A 24356-nucleotide genomic window follows, 5' to 3' on the forward strand; every position below is an offset into this window, starting at 1 on the left:
CACTATTAAACTTCAAAAATTGTCTTCTGAAACATCAACAGTGCAAATTGTACTTGTAACGCTTGCACAACTCTAATAAACACAGTGACGGCGTGAACTACACCCTGGAATGCCTCAAATCTGAGGGGCTGGTGGTGGGAGGGCTGCAGGGGGGCGTAAGTTCCTCCCCACCCTCTTCCGGGACAAACTAATCACCAAGATAGAAAACAGACACTCTGAACGCCCTGATGAGTTTGAAGTATCTCCTGTCTCATCACCACATGGAACAGGCAGGCAGATTGGTTTATTAGCAAAGTTTTATGGCGTAAAATAAGACATTCTTGGCAAACAGCTCACGGCAGCAGTGTCCTTTGTCTAGCTGTTAATCTCACCCCTCACACTAGAAAAGGACACAACTGACCTCACAAAACACATCACAGCATGCAATGAAATACTCCTTCACCAGACAATCTGCTTTGTTTTGTAATATATGTGAACGTTAGTTTTTGGGTATTTAATTCTCACCAAAATATCGACCAAACTCCAGCCGACTTCTACCATATGGTCTGGCTTTGCCCAGGCCTTTACCCCTTTTGGTCCGAGGAGGAATCTGAGCTCACACAGACCTTGGGTCGCCAGGTTCCACACGATCTCTTACGTCTTCTCCTGGGTGTATTTGAAGGTTTGGATGGCTCTAGAGCGGACAAACATTCTCTGGGAACTGTGGTTGCTGTGTCTAAATGAGATATTGCAGCGGCCTGGGCCCAGCCCAACCCCCCTACCATGCAAAAGTGACACCAGGAAGTGGATTAGTGCATGGCCCAGAAGGAACATGGTTGTCCCACGAGGTGCCAAATGGCTGAACCTACTGTTTTAAGTTGCCAGCTTTGGCTGTCCCATGTAACGGGGTGCTGCTTTGCATCTTGGGTGGCTTGCATAAATACTCCTACCCACACAGTGTTTTTTTTTACTGTCTGTTGGAGATGGAATTGGCTTTACTGTGTAAGATGTATGCTGTCTTTTTTTTTCTATTCAAAATGATAATAAAATTGATTATAAAAAAAAAAGAATATTCTCACCAGAATAAACCATCTCAAAACATTGTGAAACGTGTCACAGTCTCAGCAGTTGAAACTGCAGAATGATATGGTTGGTGCCACCTTTGCAAGTTGTTAGATTCTGGACAGCCATGAATCCTCTTTTGATCTCTCAACCTGGATGGGTTGTACAGAATATTTACACAGCCGGTCTGAAGATACTGATAGGGAGAGGATGTTCCTGCTTTAGTGTTGGAAGGAGTTTATATTTTTTGTCCTCAAGTGGTTTTTGATTCCTATTTCTTCTCCTAGTTTCTTTTTCCCATGTGCTCAGGTCTTTCAATATTTTTTTGTTGAATCCTATAAGTTATGTCTATCAGGATAGTTTATGATCCACACTTGGTAACATGTCCTCAACAATGCACACATTTCATGAGAGTCTGACAGGTTTAATTCGCAGTGAAGCAGCCTCTGTGAAGTTTGTTGCTTGGTGAAGGGACGTTAGTGACGTTGAAGAAGCTACATTCTGTTTGGAGACGCTGCAAACATTACAGTTAGTCCTTGAACTCAAAGCTCTTCTGACATTCAGAGGAAAGGGAGGATCTCAGCCCGGACGGATCGTTAGATGTCATAGGAGGTCTAACTTTAGCTGTAGATTCTTAGATGATGTTAAAGATCACATTTCTTTTTTTAAATGAAGGTTTTTTGGCAGTGCTTCGAGAAGGCTTCCATCTTGTATGTGCTACTTGATGCTGCTGAGCACCACCTTTTGTTTACAGCAGTTTCCATACCCAGTGCAGCATCATGGCCGTCGACTGTATGCTCTTTGATGGCGTACAAGGCTTGCCTTAAGAGTAAAGCCCTTGGAACACACAGTGCAGTGATAAAGCCTCTGGTCCGTGTGTATGCTTTGATGCCGTACAAGGGTCGCCTTCCGAGAAAACCTCTTCTCACACACAGTGCAGTTAAAAGGTCTCTCTCCTGTGTGTATTCTTTGATGTTGTAGAAGATGTCCCTTCTGAGTAAAACTTTTCTCACAGACATTGCAGTGAAAGGGCCGTTCTCCTTTGTGAGTTTTTTCATGTGTTGCCTTATCAGCATACCTCATTTCATGCTCAGTGTAGGGATACTGATCTGAGTGTGTTTGTTCGTGCAGTAAAAGATGCGTCTTTCCAGTAAATGTCTTCTTACACTCAGCACAGGCATAAGCTCTTAGGCCGGTGCCTATTCTTTTCTGCCTTGCAAGTAGTGTTTTATTGTTAAAATTCTCCCTCCTCTGCATTCCTTGGTGTTTTCCTTCATTCATTTTATAAGCAAAATTCTTCCTTCCTCCAGAAGCTTTAAGTTTCTCTTTCCCATTCATAATTTCTGTCTGCGACTGCTGTGCTGCAGAATGAAATGAACACTGAGAATTATACATGGGAAATATTTCTTGAAAGAAATGCACAGTTATAATATGAGAAAGGTGGACAGTAATATCTAGGAAGAAAGGAAAATGTTACTACCTGTGAACAATCATTTGCTGCTTGTAGTTCTACAGTTCACATGTGGTGACCTCTCATGGGTTGGGTTCTGACTACTAAAAATAATTAATTTAATATTGAGTTTTGATCTGGAGAACGACTCATAATCCCATACCAGAAAGGCATAATGCATCAGCGCGCAGACTCCAATTAAAATCATTGTGTTGTTTTCTCCATCGGAGTACAACTGCTTATGTATGTAAAATAAAAAAATAAACTGCTTAATCTGAGCAACCTATATACTTTCCAACCATACAGCAAGTGGGTGATGCATGTGAGCCTGCAACATGACAAGTTGATAGTATTTGCAAAAGAGTAACATTTTCCATTTGCAGCAAGCTGTGGCACATCACAGGTTGTACAATAACTTAAAAGAATCGGTAAGGTCCAGAACGCCGCAGCCAGGCTCATTCTAGGGACACCACGCCACAAACATATGACACAACACCTACGAGTCCTCCACTGGCCCCCCGTCGAGAAGAGGATCACCTTCAAACTCCTCACCCTCGCCTACAAATCCCTCAACAACATCGGACCCACATACCTCAACGACCGAATATTTTATGAAAGGATGCACAGAACCACATGTTTCTGCCTTACAAATATCTACTAGAGGTATGTTGGGTAGAAAAGCCATCGTTGCATCTTTATCACACGTGGACTCAGCCTGTGGTATTTCTATGTGGTGTCTCCGCTAGGCCTGGGCGGTAAATTCAGTTCCACTTTTAGAATTTGTGGAATTTGGGTAATTTCACGTTCTGCGGAGAAAGTGGAATTGCCAAAACCTCAGCGATCTGCGCCTTTGTAGAATTTTTTGCTTGTTCATACTTTCAAAATGTGTGTTTGCAAGATATTTCCCCCAGAGCACGCAAACAGCGTTCACGAACAGGAAAAAAGCATTGTGAACGGGCGGAAGAAGCAATTCCGCGTGTTTGCAGAATTCTGCGTGCTCACGGAAATTTTTTATGCTGAGCTTTGCGTAACACGACTACGCAAATTCCGCCCACCCCTAGTCTCCGCACGAGTAGAAAACCATATGCCAAATTGTGCCGGTGCAAAAAACGGTTTTATTTTTCATACATTTTCAATTCTGATAATGTAGAGCGTCAGTGTATGTTTAACACTGGATGCATATTTAACTTTGTAAACTTGCAGGAACTGTTCATCTACTTATGGGCGTGTAGTTTGCTAACTGTGTCAGGTGAGATAACCATTCTCAACTCTCTCATGAACATTTTCACAAGAGTTTTTTCAAAAGTATTCAAGCATTAGTGTAGGCTAGGCCAACGTCTTTATGTATGTATGAATATGTTATTTCTATACTACAAACCTAGCCTAAAGCTAGGGCCAAAGATGAGCATAAATTATTTTTAAAGAAGTGAGTCCTCAACTCTTTCCTAAACGGGAGCAATGTCGGGCGGTCCTGATGGATACAGGGATGTTGTTCCATTAATGAATTTATAGATGGAAAAGGCCTGCTAACTTGTTTTTTTTCTTTGTTACAGTTCTAAGTCTGCAGTCCGATGGAGTTCTCCAACCTCACATTTGTTACACTTGAAACTAAGAGCTGAACTTAAGGACAACGAGAATGACAAACAAGTGATAAGAAAGAGGTAAAAGCTACAAAAGAGGAAATTCAAAAGGGAAAAGCAAGACTACTGTACTGGAAGAGTCTTAAACTTTGTAAGATGATACGAATAAGTAAGGAGAGCAGTCAGAATTCCATTGACACAAAGACGACATGAACTTCTGACAGAGGAATCAAGCTCAGAAGGTGACTCAGACGGCTCTGTTAGCAACTACCTAGAAAAAAACCTACTTGCCACTTTTTTCGCTGAGTACAGTTTACTGAGACAAGGACGGACAATAGAATATTATAATAAAGGACAAACAAAAGCAAGAGGCACAAACAGAGGAAGAGAAAGACAGGAAAGAGCAAATGGAAGACAAAAAGATAACTCACCCCATAGGAAGAGAAAGGTGATAGAGCAAGGCGGGATATGATTATTAACTCATCACAACATTAACTGACAATGGATGAGCTAAATATCCATAACCTTGGGTAATATTTCTGCCCCAGTAGGGACTTAGATTACAGTTCATGTAGAATTGACATATTTCCGTTTCAAAGATATCAACATAAAATCAGACCCAAGCCAATGAACATGAGAATAGGGGAGCCCAATACAGAAAACATGACTTGTTTTCAAGAGACGCTGATACTTCATGACATTGGCTGGTCTGGATAATGGAAATATATGTGCAACGAAAGAGCGGGAAGCGTTGCTCGGAAAGGGGGCACAGATAGATCAGGGAAGCCTAACTCACTTCAAAAAGCAAGCTACATACAACTCCTCCTTGCCTCATGATAATCTGGTTGTCTTTAGTGACTCGGTCGCCAAAGACTTGTTCAAATAAATTGTTCACCAGTCAAGGCAAGAAGGGAAGAATCAGATCCAACTTGAGTAATGGACAAAGGGAGGGCATTAACACATTCCGTAATGACAACATAAGTACCAATGTCATCCAATAAGGGGCAAGAATGTGGTTTTAATGATTGTTTGCAATTATGAACAAAAGGCTTTTCAATAATTATTAAATACGGATTGTTGTGAAATGGGAATGGCAACATTTTCATTTGTGTAAAACACTACCCTCTACTGTACCATGCTTTTACCTTCTAACAAATGTATGCAAGAACAAGGGGGGCGTATAGTGCCCTCCAACAATAGTTTACTGGAAAACACAGCAATAAACTAAAATCATTTATTGCTGATTCTTGTGGAGAGCCTCCCATCACATTGTATAGATAGAGAGAATTTTCTACAAAAGATATACACAGGAGACAATCATATTTGACAATTACCTAGGATGTGATCTTGCTAATTATGCATACAACACACGCAAGGTCTAAGAGCCTATGAACACGCTTTTTGCAATAGACCAATATCTCCATATGACTATACATGGATGCTTAGGAACATGACTTTTGCCTAAATAACAATATTTTCACATTTAAAGATAGATATTACAGACAATCTCAGGGACAGCAATGGGCACCTACTCTCCCAGCTCTGCAAATGTATTTGTGGTCTGATGGAAGGAACAGGTGTGTTGTGTAGTACCCACTAATCCGTAGGACATGCACTTTTGTTGGACAACATACATTTTGGATGAGGTGCCTAGACTGGCTCGGGGCACCTCCGCAGGATGAGTTGGCCTAGAGACCAGCTAGCTCACAGTGCCACCATAAGACTCCCTAACCTTACCAGGAAGCAAATGGTTTCTGGCAACCTCTGAACGTGACAACCCTGACCCTTCAGGGATCTTGGAAACAGAACAGAACCTTTCGCTCAGTCACTCAAGCTTACTTGCTCTCAGAAAAATATACAGAGAATACACAGTGGGACGTTTACAATATATTTATTGAACCAACGTTATTCTTGTATAGAATACATGTGCTGCGATAATCAGTAGACCGAAGCAGCTGAAAGTGATTATAAGCACGTAAATAGTAGATATAGTTCTACCATGGTGCTAAAACAGTGTATATATGCAGGCATATAAACAAGGCAGTAATCAGGCGGACTCGTACTATGCACTCCCTACTCTGCGTGTACCTAGAGTGTGTGTGAAGCCAAGAATCCCCACTAAAGGAAGATCCCACCCCATTACCAGACAGGAAAGAATGCAGGCCCTGTATTGGTTACAAACTGAACTCCCCCTCACGGAGATGCCAAACCGCTGCATAGTGAAGTCTCAGCCTGCACGGACCCTGGGTGTCAGCTGTAGTGCCTCCTCTACTAATCTATTGGGATGGTCACAAATTATAATAGATACCATCTTTGTGATGTACGTATAGATAAGTCTATATTCTAGATATGTAGATAGCCCTGTCACCCTGTGGATGAAGATACGACATTTGTACATAGTGCGTCAAGAGGCCTTGTACTTAGTGTTCGAGGCATCGTGATAATGTTGAGCGAAGCTAGATGTGTAAACAAAGTAGTCTCCGAGAAAGTAATTCAACATTGTCGTGCATGCAAATATGTGCAAAAGGTCACAGCAGAAATGTTACTCTAAAAAATAGGACAATATATGAAATGAGCTACATCGCTACATGGCCCTAGCCCGGGCACATAACAGGTGGTCTGGACATCACAAAATGAAAACATGACATAACATGCGCTGATTTGGATCGGGATATAGATGACCTTTCCCTGCTGTGGGATGGAAGTAGGAAAATGTCTAAAAGATTAATCCAGAGACAGACAAAAACGGATCTCAACCAAAAATTCACTCATTAGATAAGAAATAAATCTATAAATGACCTGGCTATCCATACTGAGCTAGAGAAGCACATATGGTCAAAAGCCTACATAGAAAGGAAAAAGCAGGGAGTTGTAAATAGCGTGCATCCACAGAAACTGATAAAAAGTATCCCCTATGGTGAAATGCTACGGACCCGTAGAAATGTGATAGCCAAGAAGTGTACGAGAAGGAAGAAAAAAGTAAGCGGCCAGCAGCCAAGCGAGAACCCAGAACATGAATAAACTACTTTTAAATCAGAGACACCAAAGGAGAGACCTGATATTACCGTAAGGTTCATCACTACATACAATACAAGGTACACAGCAGCAAGACAAATTCTAAACATTGGAAAATATTAAAAGCTGATCAGGTGATTGGACACGATATTACCTCACATCCCTCCATCACGTATCGTAAAGCCCTATCCTTAAAGGACAAACAAGCCCATAGCTATATAGATAGTCCAATGAGAGAAAGGGGCCATCTAACCTAAAAGGTTTCAGAAAATGAGGGAAATGTATGACTTGCAAATCTGGTGTCAAAATAAAAGAGGTTATTCTACATAACAGGAAGGAAAAGCAATCAATTCATAACCTGTAGCACAGATTTCTGTGTATATTTATGTGAAAGAATGCACACACAGAAAACAATATGCGGCCAACTTGATTTTCCCCATTAGCAAGCGATGGAGCACATGAGAAGCATCAAACACGCTGACTTAAATTCACCAGCGTCTGGAGATTTTGTAAAATGCCATGATATCATTGTAGACGCGCTCGGTTTCTTTGGCCTTATATCAGAGGAGGTGATCAAGAGAAGAAATTGAAAAGAATGGATTTAAGATCTAATACAGAGCTGGGTACCGAGGAAGTCAAGGGCCTGAATAAAGATCAGGAATTACACGGGCACATAGGATGCTTACTGATGTCGAATCTGCACACTTTCCCACTACTGACACTCTCTGGAACACATGTTAAAAAAAGCCATCATTTCCTTGCAAGATTAAAAATATAGAATTTCTTTACATTTCTCAGTGCACTACTTAGGGTAAGGGGGCTATACCTCACAATCATACTATATTGATAATGCCCACTGAAGACACATAAAGTTGGACTTAAAATCAGTGATGCCACCGCGAGACCCTGCGGCTACAAAATCACCCGCAAATACAGCGTTGACCGTCCAGGAGAAGGCAAAGCCATCATCCGCAAGAACACCCACCAACTGACCCCTTACTCGAATGACTCAACGACTACCATGGAACACCTGCCCTTCCAGATCCAGAGCAACCCCAACACCACCCTCCGTGGCTCCCTAATTTACAGGACCCCCGGCCCCACCCTTAAATGACGCCATTGTAGACCCAATCGCACCCCAGGCTCTAGCATCCACCGATTACATCCCACTCGGAGACCTCAACTTCCACTTGGACAACCCTAGTGACCAAAACACTGAATCCCTACTGGAAAACCTCACCAACATCGGACTCAAGCAGCTAGTCACCGCATCAACCCATACAGTCAGACACACGCTAGACCTCGTCTTCTCCGTCAGCGGGAACATCACCTACAGCCACACCACGTACTCCTCTGGACCAACCTGCACTGTGTACACTTCACCATTCCCAACGTTCACTACCACCCTTACCCCCCCCCCTCTGCCCCATCTGTTGTAGCTGGAACAAGGCCACCAAAGAACTTCTCGTCAACTTTCTCAGCATGACCGTACCACCAGCAGACTCCAACACTGCAGCACACAACCCTCACCTATAGATCTCCAACTGAGCCGACACACGAGCAGCCCTCAAGAAGACACCAGGCAGGCAAAACTTCAAGAAAGCCATCTGGTTCACTTCAGCCCTCCACAAGTCCAGACGTATCAGCAGGCAACTCGACAAGAGATAGAGGAATAACAAAATCCCAGAAACCCACACAACCTTCAAAACCACTGTCAACGCACACCACCTATTACTTAAAACCACAAAGAAAACGGCCATCAAGGACAGAATCAGCGCCTATGCATACAACAGCACAGAAGTCTTTGCCATCGTCAAGGAGTTCGCTAGGCCCAACAGTGAGACCACAGACGTCTCACCCTCCCTAAGACCTCTGCAACAAACTAAGCACATTCTTCACCACAAGGCAGAACTACGACAGTTTTGACACCCAAGACCCTGCTACAATGCCTGCCACCACCGCACACAACAAGGCTTTACCTCAACATATCATGCTCAACTGGACTCTACTCACCACAGATGACACACTCAAGACCATGAAGAGCATCCACTCCAGAGCCCCACAGGATCCTTGCCATTATCACATCTTCCATTGAGCAGCCGAAGCACCATCAACTACCCCATCAAAACTGCCCCCTTCCCTGCCGCCTGAAAACACCCCACGATCAACCCCCTGCTGAAGAAGCCGCCTACTGAACCGACAGACCTCAAGTACCTCAGACCTATCTGCTTCGACCCCTCCCTTGCCAAGGTCATCGAAAAGGCCATCAACACCCAACCCTCCAAGTTCATCGAAGCGAACCATGCCCTGAACAACTCCCAATCCGTCTTCCAAGGCAATTATAGCACCGAGCCCGGACTCCTTGACATCGAGGACATCAGCGCCCTACTCGACTGGGGCGAACCCCCCACCCTCATCCTACTGGACCTCTCGGCCACCTTCGACAACATCTCCCACCGCACCTAATCACAAGATTCCAGGACGCTGGTATCCAAGACAAATTCAGAAAGAACAATTGATGGACAGAATGCAGAACAATGTCATACATTCACCCCAGTTCAGTGGTCTGGCCTAAATCCATAATTTTTTTGTTCACCATGCGATTCCAGTTTGGACCCAGCCATATGCAAATCAGCCTTGACCCTGCGCCCAATGGGAACAGTCCAGCCGGAACTGCCAGGCCAGGTCCTCCCTGGACTGGAAACAAGCATCCTAGGACTGGTTTTGGGGTTTCACCCCTGATCATCCAGGATAGCTTGACTCCAGTGACCTGGAGAGCATGGGACCCACGTCTGGGCATACCCACCCCTCTCAGAGTGACAAATGCAAAAACAACAGTTGATGGACAGATTCCAGAACAATATCATACATTCACTCCAGTACAGAGATCTGGGCCTAAATCCATTGTTTTTTTGCTCGCCATGCCATTCCAGTTTGGACCCAGCCATATGCAAATTAGTTTTGACCCTGCGCCCAATGGGAACAGTCTAGTATCAATGACAAGGCACTGGACTGGATCCACTCCTTCCTGACTGGCCGAACACAGAGTGTCAAACTATCCAGTTCCTCTCAGAACCTATAAAGATCAGCCTTAGAATGCCCCAGGGCTCCTACCTGAGCCCCATCCTCTTCAACGTCTACATGTCCCCCCCATCTTCAAAAACCACAGACTTCACATCGTCTCCTAAGCCGACAACATCCAGCTGATCATTTCCATCCCCAACGAACCTACAGCCGCCTGATTCAACTTTCATAGCGGAATGAAGGTTGTTGCCACCTGGATGAAAGACAGCTGCCTCAAGATCAACTCAGAGAAGACCGGAGTACTCCTCTTGTGACCCGTCCCCTCAGCCTGGGACGACTCTTGATGGCCCGCCACACTAGGAACCCCTCCCACCCCCACAGACCATGCACACAACCTCAGCATCATACTCGATTCCTCGCTCATAAAGAAACGCCAAATCAACGCTGTATCCTCATCCTGCTTCAATAGACATTCAGATGGATCCCCACAGAACCTAGAAAGACCGTCACCCATGCACTCATCACCAGCAGACTTGACTACGGCAACACACTCTACGTCGGCGTCACCCAGAAACAGCTCATGAAACTACAGAACGTCCGAAACCCCACAGCCAGACTGGTCCTGGACATCCCCTGCTGCAGCCACATAAAACACCACATCAGACAACTCCACTGGCTTCTAATCATCAAGAGAATCGCCTTCAAGCTCCTCACACATGCCTACACAGTGCTCCACGACATAGGACCAGCATACCTGAACCACAGTCTAACATTACACGTACCCGCCAGACGACTTCACTCCACCCAACATGCCCTGGCCACCATCTCACAGGTCCACATGACCAAAACCGGAGGAAGAGCCGTCTCCTACCTCACCGCTCAGAGATGGAACACCCTCCACCTCAGGCAATCCCCGTTGCTGATCCAATTCAGGAAGGACTTCAGGACCCGGCTTTTCAATCGAACCTCCACGCCCAGAGGGATCAGTAGCCCCCCTCCCCCACTCCGCTCAGTGCCTTAAGACCCTCAGGGGTGAGTAGCTGCACTATACAAACTCCGTATTAATTGAGCAATGCCTGCTTTCGGGAATAGAGCCCACTGGGTCTGTGAAACTGAATATATCAGAGGATCTGATCCAGTATGAATACTGTGTAAATGTGGGCGAATATGTGATTGTAGGAAATCATATGCCCACTGGGGTTCTCGCTCTGGTATTACCGCAACGACTTGCATTGTATAATTATACCCTCACTGTCGAGTCCCAAGCAATATATTCATAGATAGGGTTATACTCTTCTGGAATGGAATAGAGCATCGAATAATACATTGTGATACTTGCCTGCCATAGTTCTCATTTCACCCCTTCCCCTCTAGTTTGCTTAGCTGCTAAGGGCCAGGCTCTATTGCTTGGACTCATTATGATCCACCACAAAAGAATGACATAAACCGATGAACCCACATGCATTTACATAGTAACAACAAATTGCTGGATGCTATAGAAACAATAATTTAATTATACATTTGTGACAGGTCGAGTTTAAGTCCCATTTCTATGTTCACTAACGACAGAACCAAAGCTGGTACCAAATACCATGAAAATGAATGTAAAGCTCTAAACACTCTAGGAATGAACAAAGATGATTATAATGAACCTGTTTTTAGTATGGTGCATTGGTGCACAAAAAATGTATCCTAAAAATGATTGTGATTGATGATGTGAAAAGGAGCAGGCAATGAGTATTGATTGTATATCGCGGACCAATAGATGCAGATCTATGGAGATTAGGGCAGTTCACTTGAGGTAGACAAAGGCTTGTTGTTAAGGGGCAACACATCACTACGACACTTGCTGAACAAAAATTAGGCATCCAGGAGTACTGGCTTGGACCTCTTTTGTGGGGAGTTGAGGAAATATAAGAGTCTGCACACACACAGCGGAGTGACAGTTGTTATAGTTGGGTCAGAGTATCCACAGGAAGAGTGTTTTTGTATCACTAATAACTCAAGTCCCGTTTGACTTAAGGTTCAAAGTAACATTATAATTAGGTGTTGAAATACTACAAAAACTAATGTTAAATAACCAAAACAAACACTAATATTTACCAACTATAACTTGAGCCCCGCCATGCAATGCTTATGACCTCATATATTATATCAATCAATAATGGTGTCCTTGGTGAGGGAGACGATCAGCTGAGTGTCGTCGGCATAGGAGATTATGATGAGGTCGTGCTGTCGGGCTACGTGTGCGAGCGGGACCATGTAAATGTTGAACAGTTTCGGGCTGAGGGAGGATCCCTGGGGTACGCCGCAGATGATCTCAGAGGCTTTGGAGCGGAAGGGGGGAGGCGGACGCTCTGGGTTCTGCCGGACAGAAAGGAGGTTGTTCATTCCAGGGCTTTGTTTTGGATCCCTACGGCGTGGAGGCGTGCGTGTAATGTGCGGTGGCAGACGGTGTCGAAGGCGGTGGAGAGGTCGAGGAGGATGAGGGCTGCGATCTCACCATTGTCCAGCATGGTCCTGATGTCATCAGTGGCGGCGAGGAGGGTGGTTTCGGTGCTGTGGTTGCTGCGGAACCCGGACTGGGAAGGGTCCAGGATTCTGTTTTCTTCGAGGTATCGGGTTAGCTGTCTGTTGACGATCTTCTTGATGGCCTTGGCCGGCGAACGAGAGCAGAGAGATGGGCTGGAAGTTCTTGAGGTCTCTAGGGTCTGCCATGGGTTTTTTGAGTAGGGCGTTGATCTCGGCGCGTTTCCAGCTCTCTGGGAAGGTCGCAGTCTTGAGGGAGAGATTGTTGACGTTGCGCAGATGTAGAGGTCTGTGGGGGACCCCTCTTGGGAAATTAATTGTCCAAAAAAAACTTGTACTTTTGCTACAGGAGGATCCACCACGCCGCTGAGCGCGCACTCCCCACGTGAATCAGTGGAGATCCGCAGATCCAGAGCCCAATTAAAACAAGCGCTGGCACAGACAATAGGCCTTGCGGTTTGGACCAAAAGGATTTACTAATGCTGGTCAGCATAGACTAAAAAAAGCTACTTAAAAAAATTTGATCTTCACATTTTATTTTCTCTTCACTCAACAGGAAAAGCTTTGACACAGCTGTTTGGGCTATTAAAAATAATTCTTTTTCAGGCAAGCAAATCTGACTTTGCACCCCCTGCTTTTATTGCATTTTCACTAAATTGCTACTTTCCTAATTATTTTCAAAATGAAGTGCTAAATCCACAAACCAAGAATTATAAATAGGCCTTGATTTTGACAAGAGGATATTCTTCTCGTTTGCTGGAACTAACCCCAGCGTGTTTTCGTTTGTGCGACGTGAAGTTGTTGCATGGGAGTGCTGTTTAACTGCAAGGAAATATTTATGTGGTTTGTTTTTGGTTCTGGCAGGCTACGCCACGGCCATAAATGAAAGATAAAGAGAGAGGCAAAGACCGGGGCATTGAAAGAGGCAGACACCAGGCAGGTTACTGAAGCGTTAGAAAACTTAGCAGACAAGGGTAAGAAAGCAGTTTTGATCCTACTCGATTTGTCAGCTGCGTTCGATGACATCCTTTTAAAGAGACTCGAGCGCAGCGGCATCTCAGGCACAGTTCTAAAATGGATCAAATCATTCCTTTCTAATCGGAGACAAGCTTTGACCTTTGGTACCTTTCTCTCAACAGAGAAAACCTTAACAACAGGAGTTTCGCAAGGTTCTTATTTGAGCCCTTTGTTGTTCAATATTTATATGGCCCCTCTCATATCTCTCATAAGTTCCTTTGGAATTAAAGTAACGTCCTATGCAGACAATACTCAAATGATTGTATCCCTTGATAACAACAATACAGATGCCGAGGTGAAGTTCAAACGCTGTCTTTCAGAAATCATACAGTGGATGAGGGATAATCATCTGAAATGTAATACTGATAAAACAGAAATTCTGCCCATTGGGAGAGATGTAACCTTCGCTCCAGAGGTGTGGTGGGCAGAGGGAACTACGCTCACCAGACACGGTCAAAGAAGCAAAAAAACCTAGGGGTACAATTTGATACCGCTTTGTCTTTTTTGCCGCATGCATTAGCTACAGAAGGGACCTGTTTTAGCTTAATAAAGAAATTCTTTGGTCTGATTCCGCTTCCTGCAAGGAAATCCATAGCAGTGGCCCTGATCCTTTCATGTTTGGACTACTGCAATAGCCTCCTTGCTGGAGCGAATAAAGCTAAGATAAAAAAATTACAAGTGATCCAGAATGCTGCAGCACGCCTTGTTCTGAGGCTTCCACGCAGAGCGTCCATATCAGCAGCGCTTGAAGTTTTGCATTGGCTGCCGATTCATAAAATAATTCTTTTTAAAATTCTTCTAATCACTGATAGAGCCATGCTTAAACGTGGCCCTAAGTATCTTTCTGCGCGGTTTTCACCATGTTTCACTACTAGGAATCTCAGGTCATCCACCGCCAACCTTTTGAATCCTCCCTCCTTCAGATTGATTGCTAAAGGAGGGAAGACTGTCGCCATCCTGGGGTCTAAAGCATGGAATGCCCTTCCAACCAACTTAAGACTACAGAAACTGAATCTCAATTCAGGAAGGCATTGAAGACTTGGATATACAACATTACCGATGCCCGCTGCTTTGCACTAATCTAGTAGTAACATAAGCTGGTGTGCGATAGGACCCGCACTCATCGTTCACTCCTCAGCGCCAGGATACTCCTTGCGGAGTGACAGCTTGCGCTTAAGAAATTCTAATTTACATTACATTATATTACACCATCAGTGGAAGAGAGAGAGTGGAAAAGCAGAAAAGAGGCAGACACTGGCGCAGTGAAAAAGACAGATTCTGGGGCACAGAGAGAGAGGCAGAGACAAGTTATGGAAAAGAGAGAGATGCAAAATTAGTGGAAATGATAGAGGCAGACGGCAGAAAAGACCAACAGAGACAGAGAAAGAAAGATGCCATGGAAAACAAAGTCGAGTTTGAGAGGTTTGCACTGCTTCCGCAGTCTGTAATGGCAGACCTGCTAACATCGGATTAGTTGGGTCACTCAGGGTGGCACAAACAGAGCTTCAGGCCCTAATGATCCCTTTAATAGCCCTGCCCTGGGTACCACAGGTACCACATACCAGTGACTTATAAGCGGGTTAAAGTCCTTGCCAACTGGGATTACCAATTCACATGTCACAGTTTTTGGGAGTGAGCACTGGCTCAGGGGTCTGGTTAGCAGGTCTCGGTGCACTTTCTGAGTCAAAACCATCAGCACTGGGGAAAAAGTGTGTGGGTGCGGTGGAGCCATACAAAAAGGGCACTGTCGTACATCATCCTTTACCCATAAAAGATGAAATGACAACACCTGCTGGAGCAAAAATCTTCTCAAAATTGGATATGGCCTCAGGGTATCATCAAGAGCTATTGAGGAAGGAGTCAAGACATATGAGGACATTTGTGGCTCCTGATGTAGTAGATCAGTTTCACACGATGCCATCTGGTCTGGCCCCTGCAGCAGCCATGTTCCAAAGGAGTGTCATATAGCTACTGTATATCTTTATAATGTGTTAAGTTAGCATAGGCTCATTAAATGTTTAAACGCCATTTTTCCTTTTGCTGCTTCTGCACACGACACTTAATTGTTGATTTAGCTTTCAACCTAGTAGTTCGTTGTGGTTTACATGAGAATAATATGTTATTACTCTGATATCAGCTTTGCTTAATAAACTATGTCTGTACAGAGAGTGCTGAAGCTTCAGGAACAACACGATACAGAATTGTTATGAGGTCTGATCTTCGCGCCTTCATAGACATAACATAAGTGCAGCTTCTGCCAACTTTGGGCTTGAGGCGGGTTTTATATTGCTTTGCTTGAGGCACAAAAACACACTTGATGCTGTTCGCATGCAGAGAGAGCTGGTGTATGCTGATGTGATCCCTTCATTCTAGGACACTGAGGTATGGGCCCGCCCTAATACAACCCAAAGAGACCTTCTTAGCTAATAATATAATATGTGTGTTAGGGAGGGTGAGAAATAAGTGTTGTTAACCCTTATTCATTTACAGCATGTTAACATGCTGTCACCATTCGCTTTTTATGGACTAGTAACTATGCTGGTAACTTTGCTTCTGATAATATGTTTACTTGTATTATCTAAGATACTGCGCTTGAGAAGACGGCATTAGTAAATAAACATTTCAAATGCTCATGTGTTCTTCTTTACTCCATGTTCTGGTTTGAAATGATTGTATAACGAAAGAGTGCTCATGTGTTCCACGTATCCTGAGGTACTGTAAGTTCATGTTCTGGTTTGTCTAAACATTGGGAGTTTGTTATTACCAATGAGACACTGTAGCTAGCTCGGTAAGGGGTTTGTTGGGTACTGAGGTGAGTTTTGGTTCACCCTAATTCGCCGAGGTTCCAATCCTCTGTGGACAGTTCTGTGGGAGAACAGAAACCCTGCTACAGGAGGATGGCAGAGGAGGTGAATGGTCTCTCTGAAGTTTTGGTTTCCAAAACAATGCTTTGATTTTTGAGTTAGATAAGCATTTGCGTACACTTAGAATATCTTGAGAGCCTTCCTGAAAAGAGGATTGAGATTTAAAAAAAAAAGAGATTCATGTATGATTGGTTGAAAATGTTGGGCATGTGGTTTCAGCTAAAGAGATTTCAATATGGCCAGGCCTGTTGACAGTCACTGAAATACCTGTTCCAAAACACTGTGGCCAACAACTTGAGTTTAAGGAAATTGTGGGAGGGATGGGCGGAAATAGAATCTAGGAGGCTTTAGGAGTTTATCAATTGTTCCAGTTTATTTGTAGTTTGTAGAGAAAATCAAGAGTTCTTCTTGAGCTGCTGTCCTGGTGGGTGGTCGGAGGGTCTCTTCTGGTGTGTGTTCCTGTTTCCTGGTAATTCCCGATATCAGCTTCTGCTGTCCGTCTCCCAGATGGCTTGAAAGGAAAAGAACAAAAAAGGATGGTGAGACTCGGATTCTCGCAAAAGTCTTAGGTCAGGACATGGGATTGTGTCCGTCACCACACCACGTTGTGCATGAAGAGGGGGTTAATGCCTAATTAACGTGGCCCTCCTCCCCGTGTAGGTAATTCAAGCAGAGTCACTCAGGAGTTATAGGAAGAGAATCACCACAGATGAGTATTAGCCCAAGACATCTGTAAACGGTGAAAGAAAAATAAAGGCAGACACCAAGGAAATATCCTCATGAAAGAAAAGAAAATATGTGGCTTACTTTGGTGCAGTACAACCACCCCTTGTCTGCCTCCCTGTACCTCAATTTGCTCTCCCCTGCTAGCTTGATGCCCTCACTTCACCCGGTTCACTCACCGTCCTAGCTGCAGCTCTCCTGAGCTGCGGCGGCGTTTTCGCACCTCTTGGGGGAGGTGGAGATCCACCAATCCTTGCTCCACTCCTCTCCTCCATCCGGGTAATCATTGCCGTCGTCGTCCCGTTTTCTCAACGTTTCTTCCCTCCTCTCTCCTCTGGCATCCTGCTGCTACAACTCGATGCACACTCCGCGTCTTCCGTCTCCGCCTTTTCTTTTCTTGTCGGCCTTCCTGATTGGTCCTTCTCTGTAAAGCCACCTCCTCATTGGGTCTCTCCGCGTCTTCCGTCTCCGCCTTTTCTTTTCTTGTAGGCCTTCCTGCTTGGTCCTTCTCCGTAATGCCACCTCCTCCTTCCTGCAAGGAGGAGGTCGGGAGCAACTCCCGGCTTTCCGTGGTATTTCTGGTTTCCAGGATGGGTACCGGGGGTTCAGGGCCCTACTCTCGGGGTCCTCCTCAAAGAAATTTATGAATTTTATTCAAAATGTACTGAAAATGTTGCGGTGATTGCTGAACCACTTCACAACCTTTTCAAAGGGAATGCTTGAGGGATTTGGGGACAGGAAGGTGCATTTGCAGAGATTAGGGGAAAACTGCTAAATGCAGGACTACTGAGTCTATTTCTACCAAGCAATGAGTGCTGTATCACTGAAGATACTTGTAGCATTGGCATTGGCGCTGTAGTGATTCAAGGCGAAGAAAATGAGGAATGTGCAATGGCATCACACACACTGCAACCACGGGAACGTAAATACTTGGCCATTGAGCGTGGGATGTTGGACTGCACGTGGGCAACTGAAAAGTTCAAGTCATCCTTATGTGGGGCCAAGTTCAGAATATGAACAGATAATAAACCTCTTTTGAATGGTATTAATGCGAAAACCAGCAGGCTACTGCCAGCTTGGTGAGGTTAAGTTTGAAACTTTTGAAACATAATTTTGAGGTTGAACACACTGAAGGAGAGAGAAACAAAAATACTGATTGCTTGCCCCGACTGCCCTGAGGGCAGAAAGATGTGGAACATAAGAACAAAGAGAATGACTGTGAGAATGTGGAATATACTGCAGCAAGTATTTTTTGGCCGGGTAAAGACTGTCTGTCTGTGTGTGTGTGTGGAGGCAAAGGGAGAGAAAGACATTGGATGAAGATTCTACTTTATTGAAAGTGATTCATTTCATGAGGAATGAATGGCCAAAAGAAAAACGATTTGTTGTGAAAACTGCAGACCAATAGCAATTTTCATACTGTCAGAGGTGAGACATTTAGCTGTGATATCGAAAAACAACCGACTGACAATGCAATACTGGTCACCTGCCATCGACAGGGATGTGGAAAAATTCATTAGAGAGAGTTACCAGTTGTTTGCAAAATGATAAAACACTGATATACACAGTTCTGCTTATGACAGAAGTGGTTTTTCCTGACAGTACGGGACCATGAATGTAATGATTGTTTTAGGTCTGTTTCAGATGCTTCCTGTGCATCAGAAATTTGCCATTGTGCTTGAAGACTACATGTCAAATTGGTTGCAAGTACGGTTTGTACGTGTCAGAGAGGGTTTTCAGGGTAAATTGGTTTCGGATAATGGTGTATAATTGGTCTTGAGGGAGAAGAAGCAGTGTTTGGATGGAACTGGTATCAAGCATAAATGTGCTAGTCTTCATCACCCACAGAGTAATGGCCAGGCAGAGAGGATGAACAGATTGGTCAATCAGGGTTTTTTCATGGCCGGTATCAAAGTGGAAGATGCTGTCAGGGCTATGCTTACAGCTTATAGCAACACACAGCACTGCACCATTTTGTGCAGAGAGGAAGAAACCTACATGATTTGGACTTCGTAATATGCAATGAAGTGTCTAAAGAGGGGCTAAGACACAATAGCTGTCTAAAGAAGGAAGAAAGATGAATGGACCTTCAAAAGATGCCTGTGATATTGTAAAGCTATTGTTCGCATAAACATGATCACAGAGGCAATAATAAACTTATGCAATCACAGTACTCTGGAATGACTGGGGAAATCAGATGCCGAATTTCCACAGTAATTCCACATATCTCAGAACCAAATTTCCACAGTAATTCCATATATCTCAGAGCAATCACCATTTACTTCACCCACCCTTCAGCAGAGTTTCCTTTATCGCTGATATTGCTGACTTGGAGGGAGGAAAAGTGAGGGAAATGTAATAGGAGACATAATGGCAGACATAGCTAACGCCTTATAGTGGGGCCCATATTAGATAAAATAAACATAATAAAATATATCACCCTATCATGTATACTGTAATACAACTAACCCAGCTTGATATTCAGAACACCTTGATTGATTGATTGTGGGTTTCTAAAGCGCTAGAATCGACTCCCGAAGGAGTATCTCTGCGCTGTAGACCGCTGGGGAACCCGTCCTGGCTTTCCCTGTGAGATGGTCCCTACTGGGTATCTCCAAGGTGAAACCAGGCATCCCCGGCATATGTGGGGGGCCGTTGTGGAGATGAGGCAAGCTAATGCCCAGAGTTGCCGAGTGTGATCCCTAGTTAGAGTAGGCACCGAGGCGAGAATTATCGAGTCCGTTGACCCTGGTCCAAGACCCTGCCGCGTCGGGAATTGAACCCTGGTCCCGGGCCGTCCTCTGATCCCGGGTCTGCCACCTCTAACCAGACAGCCACCCCACACCTTGTACTGTGCACCTAACCCTACAGACAACACTTAATTTTGAACCTCCCTTGACCTTGTACGTTGTTCTACATGTTGTAGTATGTTATAATACAGCCGGCCCTCTCTGACCTGCAGGCCCCACAGTTCTATGTACAAGTACCTACACACTTCATAAAAAAGACCGCTTCTTACCGAAGGCTCTGGGGTGCAGCGGACCTTACCCTACCCATTCCACCACTACAGACCTGACTTACAGATCACCTTTCCTCTTCACACTGCCTTCCTCTCCTCCTAAGCGGCAGACCCTGACTGACCCAGAAATCTTCTTATTCTGTGCACTCACACATCACATAGATCCAGTCCCATCTCTAAAGTGCTTTAGTGTGCACTAGTAACAAAAAAGGGAACTGTTACTCTCGGTGAATAACACCTCACTTTCATCTCACACTTAGGGGATGGTGAGTATCGCGGAGCTTCGATTGAAATCACAGATTCTGCCACATAATTCCTCAGAGGTCCGGAGCCCGGAATGGGCGTCTCATGCACGGACTAGATTTCAGGTCATTTTTCCAGAGTCCCAATTCTTAGCCTATCACTGAACGGGAAGGCGAAACTCCTTTGCGAAAATAAAGGAGATACCAGGTACATAACTGCTTCTGGTGTACTCAATGCCCCTGCCCCCAAAGATACCAGTCCACACAACTCAGATTTGGCCCCCTGCAGGTCTTACTAAAAATCTGGGCAGATCCACTTTGGAAATATTTTATGCTACATTCCCTCAGAACTGTACAAGTTACTCGCCATTCTGCATGGTCATTCAGTACGAATCAAATACCTGGGATGGTGTTGAGCAGCAATCCATCTGCGTCTGTATTTCCTCTCTCCAGTGGGTCTCTAGTGATAGCTCCATCAGTATCAGGAGCATTCTGTGGCAGGAATGATGAGGCTCCAGATGGGCCCTGCGCATCAGCACATGTTGGTTGTAGGTCAGAGTTCTCATCTCGGTTCTCAGGGTGCAGTGGTTCTTGCTTGTAGTTCTGATCGTAGTCCTCAGGACTCAGTGGTTCTCGCTTATAGCCGCGATCTGAACTGAGTGCCTCAAGGTGCATTGGTTCGGTCTTGCAGTTCTGATGTGGTTCATGTGCACCAGAGAGCACCTGCTGCAGGCATGTGTTGAGCTGCAGACTCTGGTCTTCTTGAAATGCTGGTTGTCTGCAGAGGTTTTGCCGTTGACCGTCACCATCAAACCACAACAACTCTTGCTTTAGGAGTTCACTTGGTCCCTCTCCACCAGGGAGCACTGGATGTCTGCACTGGTTTTGCTGTAGCTCATGTCCCTTGTGAAACAGTGGCTGCAGGCAGACGTTCTGCTGTGCGCCCCAACTATCTGCATACAATGGTTCTTTCTTCCTGTGTTCCTCTGGTTCTTGTTGCATGCAGTGGTCTTGCTGTGGTTCATGGCCATCATAAAACACTGGTGGAAGACCTGGGATAACTTGAGCATCTGGAGGAGGGCACCTGGAGCCAGTACAGTCCTGCCGTGGTCCAGGGCCAGTCGGAGTCAGATTTTGGGGGCACTGGCTCTGCTTTGGTTCATGACCATGAGGAGACAGAGGTTGAAGACACTGATTCGGCTGTGGTTCACGACCAGGTGAAGATGTAGATTGAGGGTATTGGTTCACCTCCTTGGCCCTGACTGAAAGATTGATCGGAGGGGACCTGCTGAGAGGACAATCTCTAACCACCACCGGACTGACCCTCTCCAAAAACAATGCCCCATTTTCAAGGTGATCTAGACCCTTTGCTTTCCAGATTTGCTCCATTAGCCCAGCGACTCTTGACGGCACGTCTTCTAGGGTATTCTGCAAGTTATCCACTTTGGCTTCCAACTGCTCCAACATAGATAAAAGGATCATGTTAGGCGGGTTCCCTGATGGGGCTTCCATCTCACAGTCCCTCTGAGCATCAGTTTGGGATCTTGAAGAAGGCACAGTATGGATAGGAGAAGATGGGAGTGTGGCTCTTAAGGGTTCAGGTGAACACTGCACTTCTCCTATTTGTCTTGGAACCTGCCTTTTCTCCATTCTGAAATTCTGATGTTCAAGTCCTTAGGTGTCTGTGAAGGGGGGAAGAAAATAGAAAAGACAACACATTATCACAGGACAATTATGTCAAAATACTCCTTCCTGTCTCACCACAGCTAAGGCTCGAAAGAACTAAATTGTCTCAAGAGCTGGAGAGGATCTACCCTGCTCAAGGTCAGGCTGTCCTTGAGGACATCAGGAGTTACCCTCCTACACATCTAAACCCCGCTCAGTGCTGCCCTTACGTGATATGGTGAGATTTCATGCAGGTCCGCTCTGCCCTGCCAGAGAGGACTCGCTATCCAGAGCTGATCTGTTAAGCTTCAAAATGTATCAGTATGACCTTATCAAACCTAACCCTATAATTTAACAGACTTATTACGTTTTTGTCATTCTTTATTTTTTTTTAATTAAAATGTGGTAAGCATTACCATAATAGATATTCCCTATGAAATTGAGCCTTGAGAAATAATAGAGTTAAAAACCCAGATAAAAATACACATTTTCTGGTCAGGAATTGAGCTACCTAGGTCACGTAATCTCTGTTGATGGGGTCTGCCCAAAGATGAATCAATTAAAGCCACACAGGAAATACCTAGACCCATAAAGAAAGAAGAAGCACTCACGTTTTTGGTGAGAAACTTTCTATTCTCAGTTTGTACCTAATTTACTTGTGCCATGTGAGCCCTGCTGTGGAAGGGTGCAGACTATGTGTGGAGTAGGGAATGCGAGAAGAATTTGCAGATGTTAAGGAGAGTCTTGTGAATGCTCACAGTCTGCATAGTTTTGCCCCATTGTGTTGTTACGGACGCCAGAGACAAGGGCCCAGGAGTGGAACTGAAACAGCGGCATGATCGGAAAGCCTTTGCATCTAGGGCTTTGCCGGAGGCTGAATGTAGACATTCCACTACTGAGAAGGAGGCCTTGGCCATCCTTTGGGCTCTCAAAATAAACACTCTTGTGGAGTGTAGGAAACTGTAAGTAGAGGATGTTCGACTAGTCCAAACTGGACCCAATCTATGCAGCTGCTACAAGGTGCCTGCTTTCTAGTGTCAAATAAGAGGCAATCTCTTTCTGGTGTTTAATATGATACATGCACAATGACACAACTGACAGAACTTGCCAGACCGAGAAAGAACTGTTGATCTTTACTTTCAAGCTCTACACGTTTTGAGCAAACAGTAGAAGAGTGCCCATCTCCGAAGGCTAGTAGGCATCAAGCCAATAGTCATTATGACAATTAACACGCAGAACTTCTGTCTTCGCTACATTTCACTTTAGTTTATTGCAACCGAGCCTCTGCCATAGAACAGGCATTGTTTGGTGGAATGTGCGGCGAGAAGAGAGTTAACTGTCTATACACAGCAAGATCTGGGTGTCGTCAGAACACATAAATGCTCTAACACCTTTCTCAAGTAAAGCTTCAGCAAGCGGGATTACATAGCTGGTGAACAAATGGGGCGAGATTGAGGACCCACGTGTCACTCTGAAATTGCATGCAATGTGTTGGACTAAAAGTTGCCCAATCTGGAGATACATGTTCAGCCTGTAAAGAATGATATGAACCTCTTTAGCGCCTAGCACCCGATGCCCAAAGCCTCAACATGGTTCACCAAATTGGAGTACTCAACTGTGGGACGACAGCAGAGAGATCTAATGAGAACAAAGCATTGGCTCCTGCTCCCATTTCAGCTCATCCATAATCGGTAGAGGCACTGTCTTTGTATTGTGTGATGGCCGAAATCCTGCCCTAGTGTCCTTGAGAAAGTCGTTTTGCTACAAACCTTTCCACCAGCTAAGAGCAAAAGAAAGTAACGATATCGGTAATAACTTTTTAAAAAACAAGGAATCTGCTCCTGGCTTCCAGAACAAGGGATTCGCTGTGGTGTCTTTAAGAGCGGCAGGAACCATACCAATAACAACTAAGTGGGGAGTAATGGCAGAGGTACTGGTCCAACTGAGAGATTCAGTTGTTTGAAATTTGTTACAGGATTGACATTGTTTAGCTAACCAGATTTAGTCACCCCAAAAGGAAGTTGTAGAAGTATCAGGGTATAAAGAGGAGAGCTCCCGTTGTCAAATAATACTAGGTGCTGAAGTGGTCTCTACCGGGGAAAGGTACGTGAATCAATCTCCCCATTAAGGTTTTAATTTTGTTGTGTCGCACAGTTGGTGCAACAGTGTGAGAGTGAATTATAAATT

At 44.7% G+C, this 24356-nt stretch overlaps 1 protein-coding gene across 1 annotated transcript in view; it reads right to left on the reverse strand.

Moving 5' to 3' along the window:
* Positions 1 to 229: 229 nt before the first annotated feature.
* LOC144767962 (uncharacterized) overlaps positions 230 to 24356 on the reverse strand; it is a 58243-nt gene continuing 34116 nt past the window's right edge. Inside the window, exons 2-3 of the mRNA XM_078651320.1 lie at positions 20906 to 22186; positions 230 to 2402 (exon numbers count right to left, since the gene is read on the reverse strand). Coding sequence (XP_078507446.1) covers positions 1819 to 2402; positions 20906 to 22154 — 1833 coding nt within the window. The 5' untranslated portion in view covers positions 22155 to 22186 and the 3' untranslated portion in view covers positions 230 to 1818. The remainder of the gene's footprint in view (positions 2403 to 20905; positions 22187 to 24356) is intronic.

Source organism: Lissotriton helveticus, chromosome 1_1 (genome assembly GCF_964261635.1).
Source record: "Lissotriton helveticus chromosome 1_1, aLisHel1.1, whole genome shotgun sequence".
Classification (NCBI taxonomy): Eukaryota; Metazoa; Chordata; class Amphibia; order Caudata; family Salamandridae; genus Lissotriton; species Lissotriton helveticus.